The 22,495-nt window shown below is 38.8% G+C and overlaps 1 protein-coding gene across 9 annotated transcripts in view; it reads left to right on the plus strand.

Moving 5' to 3' along the window:
* SLF2 (SMC5/6 complex localization factor 2) overlaps positions 1-22,495 on the plus strand; it is a 62,485-nt gene that overhangs the window by 14,883 nt on the left and 25,107 nt on the right. For 4 of the 9 annotated variants that reach the window (XM_035268782.3, XM_054243243.2, XM_003734509.6 and 1 more), the window contains exons 5-11: positions 813-1,798; positions 2,773-2,843; positions 5,794-5,916; positions 6,314-6,481; positions 7,455-7,557; positions 13,561-13,636; positions 14,742-14,883. In XM_035268782.3, the coding sequence (XP_035124673.1) occupies positions 813-1,798; positions 2,773-2,843; positions 5,794-5,916; positions 6,314-6,481; positions 7,455-7,557; positions 13,561-13,636; positions 14,742-14,883 (1,669 nt within the window). Of the gene's footprint in view, positions 1-812; positions 2,314-2,772; positions 2,844-5,793; positions 5,917-6,313; positions 6,482-7,454; positions 7,558-13,560; positions 13,637-14,741; positions 14,884-22,495 lie in introns of all 9 variants that reach the window. The other 5 variants (XM_078346276.1, XM_009010166.6, XM_078346275.1 and 2 more) reach the window with 3 other exon arrangements.

Here is a 22,495-nt window from a genome sequence, read left to right on the forward strand (position 1 = left end):
CTGGGTTCAAGAGCTGGGTGTGACCACATCCTGGAACGTAGGTGCCCAGTTTACAAGGCTTGAGACTTGTTTTTGTGATGAGCTCGGCTTAGCAGGGGAGAACAGGGAGGGGATCTATGGGCTTGCCTTGCTGTGACCCTAACAAATAGGGCCATGATGTCTCTGGCAACTCTAGGGGAGAATACCTCCTTCCCTGTTCTAGCTTCTGGTGTTGCCTGCAATCTTTAGCATTTCCTGACTTACAGCTGCATAACTCCAGTCACACAGCATCTTTTCCTTATGCATTTTCCCTTTGTATTCCCTCTGTGCATGTCTGTCTTTGTCTTCAGATTTTCCCTTTTGTAAGTACACCAGTCATACCGCATTGGGACCCAACGTGATTTTTTTTTTTAATGAGAAATTCACATTTATCTGCCTTCAACTACTTATTCTATATGTGTTTAAATGTAGAAGTATTACATTTCTGCAACCAGGTAGTCCTAGGTTTAAAAGAATTTCTACTTGATGGAAAGTGCCTATGGAATCCTTAACTTGGTACAGGTATGCAGTTGTTTGAGGGAGTGGTACCTTTAATTTTCATAGCTTTGGAATGAAAATAAGAATTTGTCATTAGTTTTAAATTTCTTGAACACCAGTATTTATCCAGTTGATAACATTTACTCTTTTTCTTTATTCCATGTGTGGTGACTAATCTCTGCCTTAATACTTAGAATTTTAAACATTTCATTCGGGTGTTCTAGACACTCACTGAATAAACTTTACTAAAGTTGGAAAGTATATTTTTCACTAATCTAACAAAAATTAAATTTTAGCAGGCTCTAAGCAGAATAAATTCCCTGACAAAAGAAAAAGGAATTCTGTGGACTCAGATCTGAAAAGCACAAGAGAATCTATGACACCAAAAGCAAAAGAGTCCTTCCTTGAGAAGCGTCCTGATGGACCACATCAGAAAGAAAAATTTATAAGACATATTGCACTGAAGACACCTGGTGATGTGTTGCGCTTAGAAGACATATCCAAGGAACCGAATTATGAAACTGATCGCCCTTCTGCAGGCTTGGCACCTTCAAATTCTGGCCACCATTCTTCCAGGAATAGTGACCAAATCCGAGTGGCAAGTACCAAAGAGACTAAGATGCAGAAACCCCACTTACCTTTACCTCAGGAAAAATCTGCAGTTAAAAAAGCTAGCAACCTTCAGAAAAATAAAACCGCTAGCTCCGTAACATCAAAGGAGACAAAACTACCTTTACTTTCCCATGTTCCAAGTGCCGGTTCCTCTCGGGTACCATTAAATGCTAAAAATTGTACTCCTCCAGTTTCTAAAAGAGATAAAGAGCGTTCCTCATCTAAAGAATGTTCTGGGCATTCTGCAGAATCCACCAAACACAGGGAACACAAAGCAAAGACTAATAAGGCTGATTCTAATGTATCTTCAGGGAAATTTTCTGGGGGATCTTTGCGCTCAGAATATGGCACTCCTACAAAGTCTCCCCCAGCTGCTTTGGAAGTTGTGTCATGTATCCCAAGCCCTCCAGCACCTTCAGATAAAGCCCCTTCAGAAAAAGAGAGTTCAGGAAATTCTAATGCGGGTAGCAATGCACTGAAAAGAAAACTAAGGGGTGATTTTGATAGTGATGAAGAAAGTTTAGGTTACAACCTAGACAGTGATGAGGAAGAGGAAACATTAAAATCACTGGAAGAAATAATGGCTTTGAACTTCAGTCAGACTCCTGCAACTACAGGAAAGCCTCCTGCTCTTTCCAAGGGGCTTAGATCCCAGTCATCAGACTATACAGTAAGTAGTTCTGTGACGTTTATCTTTACTTGAAGAGGGGAAGATGATTAATTAGTGAAAGGGTGAATTATTGGAACTTACTTTAAAATTTAATGTTTATTGTAACCCATAATTGGACTGAAAATGGAGTATTTCTTGTTTGGTAAATGAGTTTCCATTATCTTTAGTTTTATTACTGCAAATCAGTGGTCTCCAAACTCTTTTGATCACACACGTCTGTGAGTAAACAATTTTTGAGCATGTACCCCAACATGTGTGTATACCTTTAGATTATATATATGTACCACTATAATACTGTGTACTTTCTAAAGCATATGCAAAAACAGAATTTAAAAGGAAGAAGAAGAAAAAAATAACTATTTTCCTATAGAGCTATGTAGAAGTTACTATAGACTAAGTTCTACTGGAGTTTCTATAGAAGTTCCATATAAATAGAAGTTCTATTATTTTCTTCCTGCACCCCAATGGATCACCTTGCACACCCCCTGCTTTGGAGACCACATCTGTAAATGAAGGTAGAGTGTAGAAATGTTGTTGATTGTGGTGTGCAATTTTATTTATAAAGTGCTTCATTCTATCTTGGGAATAAGCTGAATTCTAGGATGTCTGTAAAATTTGGTGGGGAAGGTGTTACTATTCCGTAGTAACACCTAAAAATGAGTAGTTTGATTCTACTAAAATCGAATTTGAAAGTAAAGACAGGGTAGCCACAGCATTCTTAAGTGTTTGCAGTCAGATCTCAAAGTTAGCAGGGTTTTATAAGTACTTTCCTAATAGGTGGTAAAATCTAATTGTTCTTTAGTGCAAAATAGTAGATTTAAAGCATGGTGATGAAAATTATCCTTTAAGAAAGGTGTTATCCTGGCCCAGATTATTGAAATAGAAAATAGTCTTTACTACCCTTAATTACTGAAAACATCCCAGTTCTACTGAGACATGTTGTAAAGTATTTCTAAATTTTCTTCTTGTTTTAGGAACCTGCTCATCCTGGAACTTACACAAATACCTTAGAGCGTCTAGTGAAGGAGATGGAAGACACACAAAGGTTTGTTAGCATAAAGATTAATTTTCTAAATTTAACATTCTGCTTCTGTGGCTTACTTTTAATTTACCTTTTTGAAAAAATCATGAGAAATTAGCATGCATTTTAGGCTAGTATCATTTTGATAGTTCTGTTGTCAACTATGTTAGGGCAAGATATGTTGGCCGGACACAGGGGCTCACACCTATAATCACAACACTTGGGAGGCCCAGGCAGGAAGATTACTTGAGCCCAGGAGTTCAAGGCTGCAGTGAGTCGTGATGGTGCCACTTCACTCCAGCCTGGGTGGCAGAGCGAGACTCAATCTCAAATGAAAAAAAAAGAGGCCAGGTGTGTTGGATTACTAAAGTAATCCAGTACTTTAGGAGGCCAAGGCAGGAGTTTGAGACCAGCCTGGGCAACAAGGTGAAACTCCATCTCTACAAAAAATACAAAAATTGGCCAGGCATGGTGCCACACACCTGTGATCCCAGCAACCCCACAGGCTGAGGTGGGAGGATCACCTGATCCCAAGGAAATCAAGGCTGCAGTGAGCTGTGATTATACCACTGCACTCTAGGCTGGGTGACAGAAGGAGACCCCATCTCAAAAAAAAAATGAGATGGGTTTTCTTGTTCATAGACTGGATCAAAAGATCCAGGTTTTTATAGTATACTGCACTAACTAATGATATAAATTCCTTTCTGTTTGTTACAACTAGTACCTGGTAGCTGAAATTCTTGATCGAAAGCATGGGTAGAATTTTGTGTGTGTATGTTTTTTGTGGAAAATACATATAAAATTACCATTTTAAACAGTTTTACATGTACAGTTCAGTGGCATTAAGTACATTTATAGGTTGTGTAACCATTACCACCATCTAGCTGCAGAACTTTTCATCTTTCCAAACTGAAACTCCATACCCATTAAACAGTAACTCCCATTCTCCCCTTCCTCCCACCTTCCACTTTGTCTATGAAATTGATTATTTTAGGCACCTAAAATAGTCAGTTGACAAATATAAGTGGTATTATATTTGTCCTTTTATGACTGTCTTATTTCATTTAGGACAGTATCTTCAGAGTTCATTCATACTGTAGCATGTGTCGGAATTCCCGTTCTTTTTAAAGCTGATTATTTCATTGTATTACATGTATACACATTTTTTTTCGTCATCTATCAGTGGACCTTTGGATTGCTTCCACTTTTTGGCTACTGTGAGTAATGCTGCTATGAACATGGGTATACAAATATCTCTTCAAGTCTCTCCTTTAAATTCTGTTGGGCATATACACATAAGCGGGCTTACTGGAGTATATGGTAATTCCATTTAAATTTTTGAGGAACCACCACAGTTTTTCACAATGGCTGCACCACTGCACACCTGCACCAACAATAAATAAGGGTTCCAGTGTCTCCACAGCTTAGCCAACATGTTATTTTTTCTTTTTTTGTTTGTTTGTTTTGATAATAGCCATCCTAATAGTAAAGTGGTATCCCTATTGTTTGGTTTGCCTTCCCTAGTGACTAATGATATTAACATCTTTTCATGTGCTTTTCGGCCATTTGTATAACTTCTTTGGATAAATGTGTTTCCCAATTTTGTGCCAGTTTTTAATTGGGTTGTTTGGTATGGGAAGGGTTTATTCACACAGGTAGAATTTTCTGAAGTATTTCTAAGTATTTTTATCAAGTTACTCTTGAGAAAGAAGTTTAGAATTATGATGAACACCTCCCCCACACACATGCACATGCACGAGAGGGAAATATCAGGAAGCTGAGGCTTGTAATGATCTTAATGAAATTTATGTGACTTTATGGTCAGCTTTTGCTAATAAGAGGGGAAAAATATGTTCCTTATTAATTCAAAGAGTATCCTTGAACAGCCTGGAGAACTTCACTAACAGCCCAGCTGACTTCATTACATAAAAGTTGGTATGTGCTACATATCTCAAACTTGATAACTAAGTAGCTAACTTTAGGAATTTTGCAGATGATTAATAGTTCAAAAGCTTCCCCATCTCTGAATTTAATTAGAGAACTTCTCTGTATTGTAAAATTCTTTAACTATTTCATGAATTCATTTGATCTATGCTATGAAATCTGAAGTTCCTCTTTTAAAATCAAGCACTTCACAAATGAAAGACAGGGTACTAGTTAAATCAAATGATTGACCCTTTTCTGTAATGATAGAACAGCACATTTACTAGTTATTTACTCTTCAGCTGTACTTATCTACTGTTTAAGGCTGGGGCTAAGAACCTTGTTTAAAATAACTTAATCTTGGAGAGGCAGTATAAGCAAGGACTCTGGAGCTAGACTCTCTGGCTGTGAATCCCACATTTTTGCATTACAAACTCTTGCAAGTTATTTTGCTTTTCTTATATCTGTTTCCTTATATATAAAATGGGTACTAAACTACTATATGGGTTGCTGTGAGAGTTAAAAGAGTTCATATATAAAGCCCTTAGGACAGTGCCTGTCACATATTAAGTGCTTAGTAAGTGTTAGGTGTTGTGATGATGATGACAGTCAAAATTACTGCTTCTAGAAAGCCTAGTTAACATTATCAGGTTGTTGGGCATCTAGAAGGCAAATGAGCTTTAGAGTTTAGAGAGGATAATCAAATTAGTGATGGCAAATTCTTTGCCATTTCCTTTCCATTCTCTAAGTGGTTTGGACAGATCATTCTTGAAGTTCTAGCTTTAGGAACACTGTTCTAATGCCATACTGGTAACTGGATGAAAGCCTAGCACCTAAAACACATCTGTTTTTTGTGAAAATTGTGTATCATTTACTTGGTATAGTCTCCAAAAAAAAAAAATTATCTATCATGATGTATTTGGAACACATAATTTGACCTGTAGTATAACAAAATTTGTCATACTAAGGGTTTTCTTTGTGCTGCTTTTAGATATAAAGACTTTTTAAAAATTTTTAGAGTAAACTTAACAACATTCTTTCCAATTCTCAGGCTAGACGAACTGCAGAAGCAACTACAAGAAGACATAAGGCAAGGCCGAGGCATTAAATCCCCACTCAGAATTGGAGAAGACGACAGTACAGATGATGAGGATGGCCTCTTAGAAGAGCATAGGTATAGCATTTTTCATAATGTATTTTACCCTATTAAGTCTTTACATGTTTTAGTTTTGTCTTTGTAAAATAAGTGGGCAATTGAGGGCTGTAAGTGAGTAATCTATGATGGGTTTCTAATCTGTCTGTGATGGGTCTGAAAGGCAAATGTTAGGGCCAAGTTACGTCGTTTATTTTTTCTCCTGGTTATTGTTTCTTTTCACATAGACACAATTAGTGGCTTTTGACTAACAACTACAAAAAGTGGAAGAAGCAAAGCATGCTTTTCTCATACTAGTCTTCTAATTTGGGATTACCACTGCTTTAAAAAAATAGTTTTCTTTGCACCCAGCTTGTAAATACAAAACTATATGTATTGTAGCAATTTGGTATCGATTGACTTTTTTTTAATGTTTCAGGGAATTTCTAAAGAAATTTTCAGTTACAACTGATGCTATTCCTGATCATCATCCAGGTGAAGAAATATTTAACTTCCTCAATTCCGGAAAAATTTTCAATCAGTATACCTTGGATTTAAGAGACTCTGGTTTTATTGGACAAAGTGCTGTGGAAAAACTTATTCTTAAGTAAGTAGAAAAATAGATATTTTACTTTTATATGTATAAAATACTACTTTAAAAGACTTCTGACTCATGTAATCTTCTAAAAAGTTAATTTCTATTATGACCTATCAAGTTTCCTAAACTTCTTATTACTATTGAGCTTTATGTTTTCTTCTTTAATTATAGGAAGCAGTGTAGGATAGTTCTTTGACATATTGCATGCCTTTAATAATTAGAATTAAGATTAGTATATAATAACAGTGACTATCAAAATAACAGTAGTTTAAATAAGAAGTGTATTTGAAAGAAATATGAAAGTAGGAAGTCCAGGGCTGGAGTGCTGGTTTTACCATATCTTTCTTTTCCACCCCTCTTAACACCTAGCTTCTAATAGCTTAGAGCTCCAGCCTTTTATGTTCAAATTGCCAGAAATTCCACACAACATTTCCACACACTAGGTTAGGTGGATAGAATTTAATCAATAAGGCCACACTTGGCTACAAGGGAAGGCAAAGAGTGATGTTTATATCAGGAAGCCTATGTTTGCAGCTACAAATCAGGGTTCAGTTACCAAGAAAAAAGGCAAAAGTAGATGCTGGGATGTGCAACTAGTAATCTCCACCATTGTGCCAAACTGATCTAATTTCTCTCAGTGCACAGTACCTCAGGCCTGGGGAGATCACATCAGTTCTGGTGCCAATTGTTTGAAGTACTTACCTAGTCTGAGACTTGATAGGCTCTCTCTCAATACCGCCGGCAAATGTAGCTTTGTCCGCCAGTTAAATGTGGAGCCAGGCCAACAGATTGGATCAGCTTTAGGCCATCAGTTGAGTTTATTTAATGGGTAACTCATCCATATTGGTGTAGAGTCCACCTCCATGGACTGAAGATGATTTGCTTGCTCATTTCCCTGATTCTGTCAGATGTGGTGCTGGTGATAGAAGAAGTATTTTGCCATGAAGTTAATAGTCATGTTGATTTTACTTTATTTTTTCAGATCAGGAAAAACAGATCAGATTTTTTTGACAACACAAGGTTTCCTTACGTCTGCTTATCACTATGTCCAGTGTCCTGTACCTGTGTTAAAGTGGCTGTTTCGGGTAAGAGGAATGTTTGGAGGGTTATAGTTGCCTCCTACTATATTTCTAAGTTAAAAACTTTTAAATATAGTTTTATTTCCACATTACGGTAGAAAAAATTAATGTGGCACATCAAACTCCTAATGTCAGTGGCTTACAATGTGGCAAAAAGAGTCAATATAAAGAGATTATAAAGGAAGTGAGAATGTGGATAGTTGTACAGGACAGTCAGTGTTTCCTAATCCTCTTGTTAGGTCTGATTCCTGATCAGAATCAGACCTAATTCCTCCTTGAACTGATTGAGGAAATTAAATATTTATTCACCTGGATGATGATCAGGTGCCTGAACCCTTCATCACACTGGTAAATCTCCATTATAGTTAGTTTTAGAAGGGGTCTTCTAATGCTTACATGCCTACATTTCTTTTTAACTTTTTGTTTTTTGCCCCACTCCTCCCTAACTTTTTTTTTCATGTTTATGGCCATACCTATATATATTTTCAGAATTTTAATTGCATACTAATATTTCCCCACTCATATGTATAGGTTTTTATTTTTTTGATACAAATCCAACTGTTTGTTTTCCCCATTCATATTTAACATTTAAATCCACTTAAATAATTATCTTAAATTTAAGATAAGATAATTCAAGAAAGTTAATTCAGTTGATAACTTTTAAAATATCAGTGGTTATCATTGATGCTATGTATAGTCCTGGTGTTACTCTAGATACGTTGGACCTTCATGCAGATCATTGTAGAAGTATCTTACTCTTGACATTCCTAACGGCCGGGTGCAGTGACTCATGCCTGTAATCTCAGCACTTTGGGAAGCCGAGGCAGGCAGATCTCCTGAGGTCAGGAGTTCGAGATCAGCCTGGCCAACATGGCAAAACCCTGTCTCTACTAAAAATACAAAAATTACCCAGGCGTGGTGGTGGGCATCTGTAATCCCAGCTACTCAGGAGGCTGAGGCAGGAGAATTGCTTGAATCCAAGAGGCGGAGGTTGCAGTGAGCCAAAATTGAGCCACTGCATTCCAGCCTGAGGGATAGAGCGAAACTGTCTCTGAAAAAAAAGACGTTTGTATGGGAGGGCATGGAAGGGGCTTTTTCCAGTATAATAGCTTCTGTCTCAGCAAATACTGTAGTAATTACCCAGTTAGATCGGAATTATCCTTCTTCCAAAGACAAGAACGATTATGAATGACAAGTTATTCTTGGCAGTGGCTCATGCCTGTAATTCTAGCACTTTGGGATACCAAGGCAGGAGGATTGCTTGAAACCAGGAGTTCGAGAGCAGCCTGGGCAACTTAGACCACATCTATTTTTTTAAAAAAAAAGTTATTCTCAGGTTACTGAGTGTTCCACTTTAATAAAATCCTAAATGTATGAAAAATATACATTTGGGAAAAAGGAATCATATTATAAAAGAGTCCTTTACAATATGTGAGTGTTTGCCCCGGAAATCCTATAACAAAAAGGAAAAAGTATCAATGGTATCAAAGAACTACAGCTATTATATATGAAGCGAAAGTGGGAAAAACATGGAGTTTCTACTCTGGTCTTTATGATAGCATTTCAAGGAATCTCGTAGTTGGTGAGAACTGGAGAGATATTCCAATACAGCCTTTCACTCATTGTTTCATGTAGTTGGTATATTGAATGCCAGCTGTGCCAGTCACTGGAGAGAACAGCAATGAAGAAAATCAGTGTCGCTGATCTCACGAAGCCCACATGCTAATATAGAGGAGATAGACAATAAACAAGTGTGTGTATGTGTACACATTTATAAGTGTATTATGTCAGATAATAAGTGCGATGAAGAAAACGTAGGGTAAGGTAGAGAGAGTACCAGGGTGAGAGAAAAAGTTGGGTTTTTTAAAGTATAAAGTCATTGAAAGTCTTGCTGTTAAGGTAAGATCCAAGCAAAGGAGTAGCTTGTTAATGTCACTCCTAAAGTGTTCCTTCACTGCCCCTGACCTCCACCGAAAATAGATGGACACATGCTCCTGGTAAGGCCTGTGTTACCAGCAGTTTTCAGGGAGACTCTTACCAATCTGAAGAAACCTACAAATTTCTGCTTAGTACAATTCAAAACTAATCACACCACTGCACTCCAGCCTGAGCAACACAGCGAGACCCCATCTCAGGAAAAAAACCCCGAAACTTCACTGCTATGCCAGGGCTTCATTATTCTCTAATTGTATGTACCATTTCTTAAACCTCCAAGTGAGAGTTTGCATTTGTCAATGTTAATTTTCCTCTTGTTGGTGTAGGACCATTGTTGTATCATTCAAACCCTAATTATAACATGCAAGCACACCTTCATTTAAGCAGTTTCTTAATACATTTCAGATTTATTTTCTCAAAGCCAGACTAATCAATTCATTAAAACTTTGTATGAGACACTTTGTCTCATTTCTCCTTTTTTGCTTCCAAGTCCATTTTCATTGTGGGAGGCTTTACCAACTTGTAGGTTGTTTTTAGAAATTATGTCAATTCATTTTAATGCTATACTCCTAACTAGTATTTTGTAAATTTAATTGTTAAAATAATTAAAACGCTTGCATTTTTGTGATTTTATCATGATGTCTAAATGTAGTAGACCAGAAAAAGGTTACTACTTTCTTTAAAAACAATTTTCAAAAGGAATTCAAGTTCGATTGTGAAAAGTTCAAGTTAAATAGAAAGGAGATTAAAATTTGTTTAATTTTTGAGATGGAGTCTCACTCTGTTGCCAGGCTGGAGTGCAGTGGTGTGATCTCTGTTCACTGCAATCTCCACCTCCTGTGTTTAAGCAATTCTCCTGCCTCAGCCTCCCAAGTAGGTAGGACTACAGGCCTGCGCCACCACCCCTGGCTAACTTCTGTAATTTTAGTAGACACGGGGTTTCACCATGTTGGCCAGGCTGGTCTCAAACTCGGCCCTAAGTTACCACCCGCCTCAGCCTCCCAAAGTGTTGGGATTACAGGCATGAGTCACTGCACCCAGCCTAAAATATCTTTAAAAAGTTTTTGTCAGAATCTGTTTGAGTAAACAATTTGAATTTTTTTAATTAAAAAGAAGACCGAGCAAGTCCTAATTTCTGGAGCTGTTACATTTTGGTCGATGTTTCTAGAGTGTTCTCTACGTTCAAAAATTGCCATGTAACTTAACATAAACAGAATATGTGAATAAGTCTTATAACTTGTTTATTTCAGATAGCAGTAAATTATTAAGCATTTCATCTCAGAGTAGTGATATGTTATCCTTTTGAATGGCTTCATAGTATTCCTTTGTTAGGCTATACCATGATTTATTTAACCCAATCTCAATTGATAGACATTAGATTGCTGTATATACTTCTTTATACATTTACTTACTTATCTGAAATCACTGTATTTCCCACATTGGAATTTTTCACCCACCACAAAAGGATTGTTAGAAACCTTGTTCTATGTGTAACATGTCTGTGAATGGTGCTGCCACCTAGTGGCAGAGCTTAACAGCACAAACATCATAGCAGAGGTTTTATTTCACACAGATTGTGTTCATAATGACACAGGCCAAATGCCTGATTGAAAGTACTCCCCCTTAGGTTTTATTTTATTTTATTTTAATTTTTTTTTGAGACGGGATCTCGCTTTGTCTCCCAGGCTGGAGTGCAGTGGTGCAATCTTGGCTCACTGCAACCTCAGCATCCTGGTTTCAAGGGATTCTCCTGCCTCATCCTCCCAAGTATATGGGACTACAGATGTGTGCCACCACGCCTGACTAATTTTTGTATTTTTAGTAGAGATGGGGTTTCACAGTGTTGGCCAGGTTGATCTCAAACTCCTGACCTCAGGTAATCCACCTGCCTTGGCCTCCCAAAGTGCTGGGATTACAGATGTCAGCCACTGCGCCCAACACCCCCTTTTCACTTTAGATTTAAATGTTTTATAATCTATGGCTTCTAAGAAATGAAAAAGATAACAATACTGGCTGGCCAAGATCATGCCATTACACTCCTGGGAAACAGGACAAGACACCATCTCAACAACAACAAAAAAAGAAATACAATATGTGTTCCTCTACAAATCTGCTGTAAAATTACTTTGTTAAATGATTTTTAAAAATTTTTTTAAACGAGATTTTTTTTCTCAAAAATTTGTCTTGTAAAAAGTTATCAGTCCAGGCACGGTGGCTTATGCCTATAATCCTAATACTTTGAGAGGCCAAGGCAGGCGAATCACGAGATCAGGAGTTTGAGACCAGCCTGGCCAACATAGTGAAACCCGTCTCTACTAAAAGTACAAAAAATTAGCTGGGCATGGTGGCAGACCCTGTAATCGCAGCTACTTGGGAGCCTGAGGCAGGAGAATCGCTTGAGCCTAGGAGGCAGAGGTTTCAGTGAGCCAATATTGCACCATTGCACTGCAGCCTGGGTGACAGTGCAAGGCTCTGTCTCAAAAAAAAAAAAAGTTGTATCAGAGGTCAGGCGCAGTGTGAGCTCAATCCTGTAATCCCAGCACTTTGGGAGGCTGAGATAGGTGGATCACTTCAGGCAAGAAGTTAAAAGACCAGCCTGATTAACATGGAGAAACCCCATCTCTACTAAAAGTATAAAAATTAGCTGGCCTGATGATGGTGCAGGCCTGTAGACCCAAGTAGTCAGGAGGCTGAGGCATGAGAATCACTTGAATCCAGGAGGCAGTCAGCCAAGGTCACACCACTGCACTCCAGCCTGAGCAACAGAGTAAGACTCTGTTGGAAAAAAAATTAAAAAGTTATTTTTCTCCAAATTCCTGTATGTAAAAAGGCTGACTAGATGAAAGTATAAAATAATAACTTTGCATAAATATTACCAAATTAGTTGATTTTGGTTTTTTTTGTTTTTTTTTTTTTGAGACAAGGTCTCTCTCTTTCACCCAGGCTGGAGTGCAGTGGTGTGATCACTGCTCACTGCAGCCCCCAACCTCCCGGGTTCAAGTGATCCTCCCACATCAGCCCCCAAGTAGCTGGGACTATAGGCATGCACCACCGCACCCAGCTAATTTAAAAAATTTTTTTTGTAGAGGTGGGGTCTTGCCATGTTGCCCAGGCCAGTCTTGAACTCCTGTGCTCAAGTGATCCTCCTACTGCAGCCTCCCAAAGTGTTGAGATTACAGAGACACTGCACCCCAGCCCTAGTTTAAAGTTTTTAACCAAATTACACACACATGAGGCATAAGACTGTTTTCCTACTTTGTAGTGTTCCTGTAAACACAGGATATTATCAATATTCTTGATCATTACCAATTTTGAAGTCAACCAGTGATATCTTACTATTTTTATTGCATCTCTTTGATCTAGTGATATTAAGCATCTTTGAAAAACTTTATTGGTATATTATTTTGTATATTTGTATCGTATTAATTTGTGGTTTGATTTTTAACTTCAGCCTTTTCCATTATGGTTTTTTGGTTTCATGTCGTGGTATATACTAAAAAGACATTTTTTGATAGTTTCAAATGCTATATTTGTCTAATTATAAATATAAGTTGTAAAAACAAGCAGCATGTTACAATGTAAAGAACTCTGACTTCAGAATTAAATTCCACCTTCTCCAGGTATCATATATATTAGTTGGGTAAAGTATTTAATCTTTCTGAACCCGTTTGCTCATATGTATAATAAGTACCACTTCATAAGGTTATCATTAGTATTAAATGCATGTAAAACACCTTTTTTTGTTTGTTTATTTTATTTTTATTTTTGTGGTACGATCATGATTCACTGCAACCTCCACCTCCTGGGCTCAAGTGATCCTCCATGACAGGTGTGCGCCACACCTGGCTAATTTTTGTATTTTTTGTAGAGATAGGGTTTCACCATCTTGCACAGGCTGGTCTCAAACTCCTGAGCTCAAGGTGTTTGCCCTCCTTAGCCTCCCAGAATGCTGGGGTTACAGGCGTGAACTACTGTGCCTGGCCCACATAAAACACCTTTATATGTGCCTAGCACATAGTGAATGTTCATGTTTTCTTTTGTGCTAATACCCTATCGTTTCTCTGCTTTTGACAGATGATGTCAGTTCATACAGACTGTATTGTGTCAGTGCAGATTTTAAGTACATTGATGGAAATAACAATTAGAAATGGTAAGTTTATCAACTTACTACGACTTACAGTGTGTACTATTGGTTGTTATTTTCATGGTATCTTTCATATTGCTAAATGTTAGTATATTTGGAAATATGCAATACAAAATTATTTTTCTCATCAAAAGTCATTTTTCTTTTAGACAGAATCTTTCTCTGTCGCCCAGGCTGGAGTGCAGTGATGCAATCTCAGCTGACTGCAACTTCCACCTCCTGGGTTCAAGCAATTCTCGTGCCTCAGCCTCCCGAGTAGCTGGGACTACAGGCACGTACCACTACACCTGGCTAATTTTTTTTGTATTTTAGTAGAGACAGGGTTTTACCATGCTGCCCAGGCTGGTCTCAAACTCCTGAGCTCAGGCAATCCACCCGCCTCGGCCTCCCAAAATGCTAGGATTACAGACGTGAGCCATCTCACCCAACCTCAAAAGTCTTTAATAATGAAATGAAACTTCAGTTAAACAATGAGTTATCTGCATTTTCCTACTTGCATTGAGACAAAGGGTATAAGATCTTGCATGTGGCAGCCCTCACCTAATATTTACCAAATCATGGCTTACTTTGCTCGTTAAGTGGAAATGGTTACAAACTTATTTAGCCAATTAAACTTAATTGGCTTATTGGTAAGCAACAGTATTATCATACAGTAAGACATATTGAAAGCATCCGCTGCAAAAGTATAACATTTGCCTTGTCATCTTTGAGAGCCCTCATAATAAAAGAAGCATAGTGGTTTACTTGTTTCATCTGTCTTGGGGATTGGGACTCTTAAAGGCACTGAAGATGATAAAAAAAAAACTTCCTCTGTTATTGATACTTGGAATTTTACTGGTGATATTTCCAGTCATTTTAAAACGTGTTACTTCCTTCTGAGTTACACCCTTTTATCCATCACTGTCAGATATTTTATTTCATTTTCTTCATTTTATTAGGGAATCTGTAATTCCTATGATCATCCTATAACTATATTGTTAGCATATAATTAGCAGCTGTCGTTTCCATAAAACCTTTGTAATTATTCATGTTTGACATGCAGACTGTCATCTTGTAAATGTGGATTTATAGACCAAAGAGTCAGAATGAAATATTTTCTTCTGTTAACTAGATACCTTCAATGACTCACCAGTTTGGCCCTGGATCCCATCATTGTCTGATATAGCAGCTGTGTTTTTCAATATGGGGATTGATTTTAGATCTTTGTTTCCCCTGGAGACTCTTCAGCCAGACTTTAATGAAGACTATCTGGTGTAAGTGTTCTTTCTCATCATAATTAACTTCAAAAATACTATTTCATGCAACTTATATATAATTATTATAGTTAAAGTTCAACATTTATTCCTGATTTTTAAAAAGATATCTCCAAGTTGAGATCAATCTTGAATTAGATACATTCTTAATATCTGTCTTAATCTAAAAGTCATCATGTCTAGCAGGCAAATAATAGAAATATTTTCATAAAAGTTTGTTTTCTTTTTTAAAAAATTTCCATTGTTTAACATGTTTTGGTAGAAGTATTGTCTGAAGCAATTAGACAAGAAAAAAAAAATGAGATATAAAAATTGGAAAGGAGTTGCTGAAAGATTATTTGTAGATGTGAGTTAATCTATACATAGAAGCCTAAGAGTCAGGTGAAAAAGTGTGACAAATAACTAAGAAAATTTGGTGTGGGTATCTGGGTGTAAAAGAAACGAGCAATCAACAACCTTCAAATATCTGAACTACATGTAGCTACTTAGAAGATACACTGGGCTGGGTGTGGTGGCTTACACCTATAATCCCAACTCTTGGGAAGGCCAAGGTGGGAGAATCCCTTGAGGCCAGGAATTGGAAGTTGCAGTGAGCTATGATCAGACCACTGTACTACAGTCTGAGTGACAGAGTGAGATCTTTTCTTAAAAAAAAAAAGGAGGGGTTGGGGGAGGCTGGGCACAGTGGCTCACGCCTGTAATCCCAGCATTTTGGGGGGGCCAAGGCAGGCAAATCATGAGGTCAGGAGATTGAGACCATCCTGGCTAACATGGTGGAACCCTGTCTCTACTAAAAATACAAAAATTAGCTGGCCATGGTGGCAGGCACCTGTGGTCCCAGCTATTGGGAGGCTGAGACAGGAGAATCGCTTGAACCTGGGAGGCAGGGGTTGCAGTGAGCCAAGATTGTGCCACTGCATTCCAGCCTGGGCAACAAAGAGCAAAACTGTCTCAAAAAGAAAAAAATTAGCTGGGCATGGTGGCAGGCACCTATAGTCCCAGCTACTCGGGAGGCTGAGGCAGGAGAATCTCTTGAACCCAGGAGGGGGAGGTTACTGTGGGCTCGGATCCCATCAATGCACTCCAGTCTGGGCAACAGAGCAAGACTCCATCTCAAAAAAAAAAGGACAGGAGGGCCAGGCACGGTGGCTCACGCCTGTAATCCCAACACTTTGGGAGACCAAGGCAGGCAGATCACTTGAGGTCAGGATTTTGAGAACAGCCTGACCAACATGGTGAAACCCTATCTCTACTAAAAATACAAAAAAATTAGCCAGGTGTGGAGGTGCACACCTGTAGTCCCACCTACTAAGGAGGCTGAGGCAGGAGAATCACTTGAACCCGGGAGGTGGAGGTTGCAGGTGAGCAAAGATTGCACTACTGCATTCCAGTCTGGGTAACAGAGTGAGACTCCATCTCAAAGCAAAAAAAAAAAAAAGGAAACTGGTCACAGATAAAGTATTAATTTCAAGTCAATAAGAAAAAGATCAATAACTATTAGAAAAATGAGTAGAGGAAATTAATAAACTGATCACAGAAAAGTAATGTAAGTAAAAGCGGAAAAAAAATTGAATGTATTCACTTAAACATTATGAAAATTCTCTTTCCACTCCATACAGGATCCCTGGTTTGTATCTGAAAATATGTTGGATAGCAGCATTTCAGATAGAGACTAATTTCATTACTTTAAATAAGAAAAATAATGTTTATTCAGCCTATCCAAAAATTCCAACTATTTCTTCTAAATATTACAAGAATGTTCTTAAACACTTATATTTTAAAAGTTGCCACATATTTCTGCATACTATAAACATTTAACATACCTACTACTTTATTATTTAACATTAAACGAACTCAGTAGTGTATGGTAATTTTATGTATTATACAACACATAAGAAAATTTGAATTTTTCTTAGTTTACTGTAATGAGCATGTACAGTATTAGCAATAAACAGTGGTGGTGGCTCTAGTCACTATTGTTGTATAGTGGTGAGTAAAGGTGGGCACAAGCTTAACACAAGTGATCTGGTGAAGAAATGAGTGCCATGTAGTAAAATGCCGGTTATAAGCGTGAGTCTGGAAATTGTGTGTGTGTGTGTGTGTGTGTGTGTGTGTGTTGAGACAGGGTCTTGCTTTACAGTCTCAGCTCACAGCAACCTCTGCCTCCCAGGCTCAAATGATCTTCCCACCTCAGCCTCCTGAATAGCTGAGACCACAGGTACTCACCACCACACCCTGCTAATTTTTTTATTTTTATTTTTTGTGGAGACAGGGTTTTGCCGTGTTGCCCAGGCTGGTCTCGAATTCTTGAATTCAGGCGATCCACCAGCCTGTTTCCCAAACCGCTGGGATTACAGGCATGAGCCACCGTGCCTAGCTGGACCTTTTAAGATACAGTCCTACTCACTGTTCTTTTACTTTTTTTTTTTTTTAATGAGATGAGATCTCTCTCTGTCACTGAGGCTGGAGTGCAGTGGCACAGTCATGGGTCACTGCAGCCTTGAATTTCTGAACTCAAGTGGCCCTCCTGCCTCGGTTTCCTGAGTACCCTGGGACTACAGGCACACATCACCATGCCTGGCCGATGTTTTTAAATTTTTTTATAGAGACTGGATCTGGCTATGTTGCCCAGGCTGGTCTCAAAATCCTGGGCTCAAGCAATCCTCCCATCTTGGCCTCCCGAAGTGCTGGAATTACGGGCATGAGCCACTGTGCTTGGCCATGACTGTTCTTTTTTAAATCAGGACTCACAGCTTACCCATTTTAGCTGGTGTGTATATGCATATTCATCATGGCAAGTTCTCCATACAAATAGTAGATTTAGAGTGAAAATGTTTGCAGATTGTCCGAGTAAATATTTAGATAGGGAGAATTCAGATAAGGGATACTACTAACTAGTACAGTTCTTTTCTTGACCATTATTTTGCTAGATATATAGATTTAAAATTTGAGTCTAAATACATTCTGACCTCTTTCAGTTCTATATCCCTTCAATTCTCACATCCCTATTTTCCTTTTCCTCCACCTATGTCCTATCTATTCATTCCTTTTCATTTCCAATGTCAGTCTAATTCAGATTCTCTTTTTATGCCTAGTCTGGCAAAAAATCTTACCTCCAGGCCCTTTCCACCTCCAAGATACTCTTTTCACTGTTGAAGGAACTCTCTCTCTCCACTGTTCTCAAACCTTTATACCCTATATCTAAGACTCTCTGATTTTACCCTGACCTGTTTTCTATTTTGTTGTCAGCTTTCTAATCAAATTGATCTGCCTGCTGTCCCTCCACATCTTAATGACTAGCCCTTATGTAGTGTTTGCTTTATGGCAGACTCTGTTCAGAGGGCTTCACATAGTACCTCACTTAGTAGTTACTACAAATACTAGTAAGATTTTCATTTCCATTTTAAAAGTAAGGCAGGCACAGAGAGGTTAAGCAACTTCCCCAAGGTTACGAGGAAGGGGCATAAGTGAGTACTAAGCAACTATTTAAAAAAATAAGTTATTTACCTGTAGCTGTGGAATTATCTCCAAGACACATTGCTGAGTGAGAAAAGGAAGGTGCGAAGGTATATAATATACCAGCATTTCTATTAAAGGTGGGGGGAGTGATAAAGGATAAGAAACTGTTTCTCTACATTCACAACACTTCTGACATCAAATGTATAGGTTTTCTGCACATTGTAATTTCTCCAGTTCTCCATAGACACCAACTAGATGTCCTACAGTTTAATGCAATTCTAGTTCCAATTACCCAGAGTTAGCACAGAGCCCACAGGTTAAGGACTGCATCTCACAAGACTGCCACCACTTTATATGGAATCACAGTCTGGGCTTCCTGTTCTAAATGACCAGCTATCAATCAGGAGTTCCTACAGTCCTCCTCCCCTTTATGTTCAATAATATGCTAGAATGGCTCACAGAACTCAGGAAGGGAGTTTATGTCCTATTACAGGTTTGCTGTAGAGGGTACAACTCAAGAACAGCCAAATGGAAGAGATACATCGTGCAAGGTATAGGGATGACAGTGCATGGAGCTTCCCTGGCCTCTCCGGGTACTCCACCTTCCCATCATTTCTTTCTTTCTTTCTTTGTAGACAGAGTTTTGCCTTTTGTGTGTGTGTGTGTCTGTGTGTGTGTGTGTGTGTTGCCCAAGCTGGAGTGCAGTGGTGTAATCTTGGCTCACTGCAACCTCCACCTCCTGGGTTCAAGCATTTCTCCTGCCTCAGCCTCCTGAATAGCTGGATTATAGGTGCCTGCCACCACACCCACTTAATTTTTCAATTTTTAGTAGAGACCAGGTTTCACCATGTTAGCTAGGCTGGTCTTGAACTCCTGAACTCCTGACCTCAAGTGTTCTGATCTGCCTGCCTCAGCCTCCCAAATTGCTGGGATTATAGGTGTGAACCACTAGGCCCAGCTGAGTTTTGCCATATTGCCCAGGCTAGTCTTAAGCTCCTGGGCTCAGGCTATCCACCTGCCTCAGCCACTCTGGATTCAGGTGTGAGTCATCCCACTGTACCCACCTCCCATCAGCTTGATGCCTTAGCCAATCCAGAAGCTCTCTGAACTTTAGAGTATTTATGGAGGCTCCATTACACTGGGGATAGTTAATAAAAGCATTAGCCATTGGTGATTAACTTAATCTTTAGCCTCTCTGGGTGGGACTGAAAGTTTCATTCTTCTAATCACACACTTGATAACTCAGGCAGCCAGCCCCAGTCCTCCAGGCGTCACTTTATTAGCATACATTTAGGTATCATTGAAAAGGGCTTATTATGTATAACAAAAGAGGCTCCTCCTACCTCAGCAGAAGTTCCAGAGGTTTTAGGAGCTCTTTGCCAGGAACTGGGAACAAAGACCAAATGTATTTCTTTTCTTTTTTATTGCATTTTTGGTTTTGGGGTACATGTGAAGAACATGCAGGATTGTTGCATAGGTACACACATGGCAGCGTGATTTGCTGCCTTCCTCCCCTTCACCTATATCTGGCATTTCTCCCAATGTTATCCCTCCCCACCCCCAACTGTCCCTCCCCTAGGTCCCCCCGCAACAGACATCAGGGTGTGATGCTCCCCTCCCTGTGTCCATGTGTTCTCATTGTTCCAACACCCGCCTGTGAGTAAGAACATGCAGTGTTTGATTTTCTGTTCTTGTGTCAGTTTGCTGACAGTGATGGTTTCCAGGTTCACCCATGTCCCTACAAAGGACACGAACTCATCGTTTTTGATGGCTGCATAATATTCCATGGTGTGTATGTGCCACATTTCCCCTGTCCAGTCTATCATCAATGGGCATTTGGGTTGGTTCCAGGTCTTTGCTATTGTAAACAGTGCTGCAGTGAACATTTGTGTGCATGTGTCCTTATAGTAGAATGATTTATAATCCTTTGATATATACCCAGTAATGGGATTGCTGGGTCAAATGGAATTTCTGTTTCTAGGTCCTTGAGGAATCGCCACACTGTCTTCCACAATGGTTGAACTAAATACACTCCCACCAACGGTGTAAAAGTGTTCCTGTTTCTCCACATCCTCTCCAGTATCTATTGTCTTCAGATTTTTTAATGGTTGCCATTCTAACTGGCGTGAGATGGTATCTCAATGTAGTTTTGATTTGCATTTCTCTAATGACCAGCGATGATGAGCATTTTTTCATATGTTTTTTGGTCTCATATATGTCTTCTTTTGTAAAGTGTCTGTTCATATCCTTTTCCCACTTTTGAATGGGCTTGTTTTTCGCTTGTAAATCTGTTTTAGTTCTTTGTAAATTCTGGATATTAGCCCTTTGTCAGATGCGTAAACTGCAAAATTTTTTCCCATTTTGTTGGTTGCCAATTCACTCTAATGACTGTTTCTTTTGCCATGCGGAAGCTGTGGAGTTTGATTAGGTCCCATTTGTCTATTTTGGCTTTTGTTGCCAATGCTTTTGGTGTTTTGGTCATGAAGTCCTTGCCTACTCCTATGTCATGAATGGTTTGAGGGTTTTTATGGTGTTAGGTCTTATGTTTAAGTCTTTAATCCATCTGGAGTTAATTTTAGTGTAAGGTGTCAGGAAGGGGTCCAGTTTCTGCTTTCTGCACATGGCTTGCCAGTTTTCCCAACACAATTTATTAAACAGGGAATCCTTTCTCCATTGCTTGTTTTTGTCAGGTTTGTCAAAGATCAGATGGTTGTAGATATGTTGTGTTGCCTCTGAGGCCTCTCTTCTGTTCCATTGGTCTATATCTCTGTTTTGGTACCAGTACCATGCTGTTTTGATTACTGTAGCCTTGTAGGATAGTTTGAAGTCTGGTAGTGTGATACCTCCCACTTCGTTCTTTTTGCTTAGAATTGACTTGGTTATGCGGGCTCTCTTTTGGTTTCATATGAAGTTTAAGGTGGTTTTTTCCAGTTCTGTGAAGAAGGTCATTGGTAGCTTGATGGGGATAGTGTTGAATCTGTAAATTACTTGGGCAGTATGGCCATTTTCATGATATTGATTCTTCCTAACCATGAACATGGAATGTTTCTCCATCTGTTTGTGTCCTGTCTTATTTCATTGAGCAGTGGCTCGTAGTTCTCCTTGAAGAGGTCCTTTAGGTTCCTTGTTAGTTGTATTCCTAGGTATTTTATTCTCTTTGTAGCAATTGTGAATGGCAGTTCATTCTTGATATGGCTCTTTAATTCTGTTATTGGTGTATAGGAATGCTTGTGCTTTTTGCACATTGATTTTGTATCCTGAGACTTTGCTGAAGTTGCTTATCAGTTTCAGGAGATTTTGGGCTGAGACGATGGTGTCTTCTAGATATATAATCATGTCATCTGCAAATAGAGACAATTTGACTTCCACCTTTCCTATTTGAATACCCTTTATTTCTTTTTCTTGCCTGATTACTCTGGCTAAAACTTCCAGTACTATATTGAATAGGAGTGATGACAGAGGGCATCCTTGTCTAGTGCCAGATTTCAAAGGGAATGCTTCCAGTTTTTGCCCATTCAGTATGATATTGGCTGTTGGTTTGTTGTAAATAGCTTTTATTATTTTGAGATACGTTCCATCGATACCTAATTTATTGAGGGTGTTTAGCATAAAGGGCTGTTGAATTTTGTCAAAGGCCTTCTCTTCGTCAATTGAGATAATCATGTGGTTTTTGTCTTTGGTTCTGTTTATGTGGTGATTTACATTTATAGACTTGCGTATGTTGAACCAGCCTTGCATCCTCAGGATGAATCCTACTTGATCATGGTGGATAAGTTTTTTGATGTGCTGTTGCAATCGGCTTGCCAGTATTTTATTGAAGATTTTTGCATCTATGTTCATGATGGATATTGGCCTGAAGTTTTCTTTTCTTGCTGAGTCTCTGCTGGGTTTTGGTATCAGGATGATGTTGGTCTCATAAAATGATTTGGGAAGGATTCCCTCTTTTTGGATTATTTGGAATAGTTTCAAAAGGAATGGTACCAGCTCCTCTTTGTATGTCTGGTAGAATTCAGCTGTGAACCCATCTGGACCTGGGCTTTTCTTGGGTGGTAAGCTCTTAATTGCTGTCTTAACTTCAGACCTTGTTATTAGTCTTTTCAGGGTTTCGACTTCTTCCTGGTTTAGGCTTGGGATGATGCAAGTGTCCAGGAAT

Source organism: Callithrix jacchus, chromosome 12 (assembly GCF_049354715.1).
Source record: "Callithrix jacchus isolate 240 chromosome 12, calJac240_pri, whole genome shotgun sequence".
In the NCBI taxonomy this organism is placed as follows: Eukaryota; Metazoa; Chordata; class Mammalia; order Primates; family Cebidae; genus Callithrix; species Callithrix jacchus.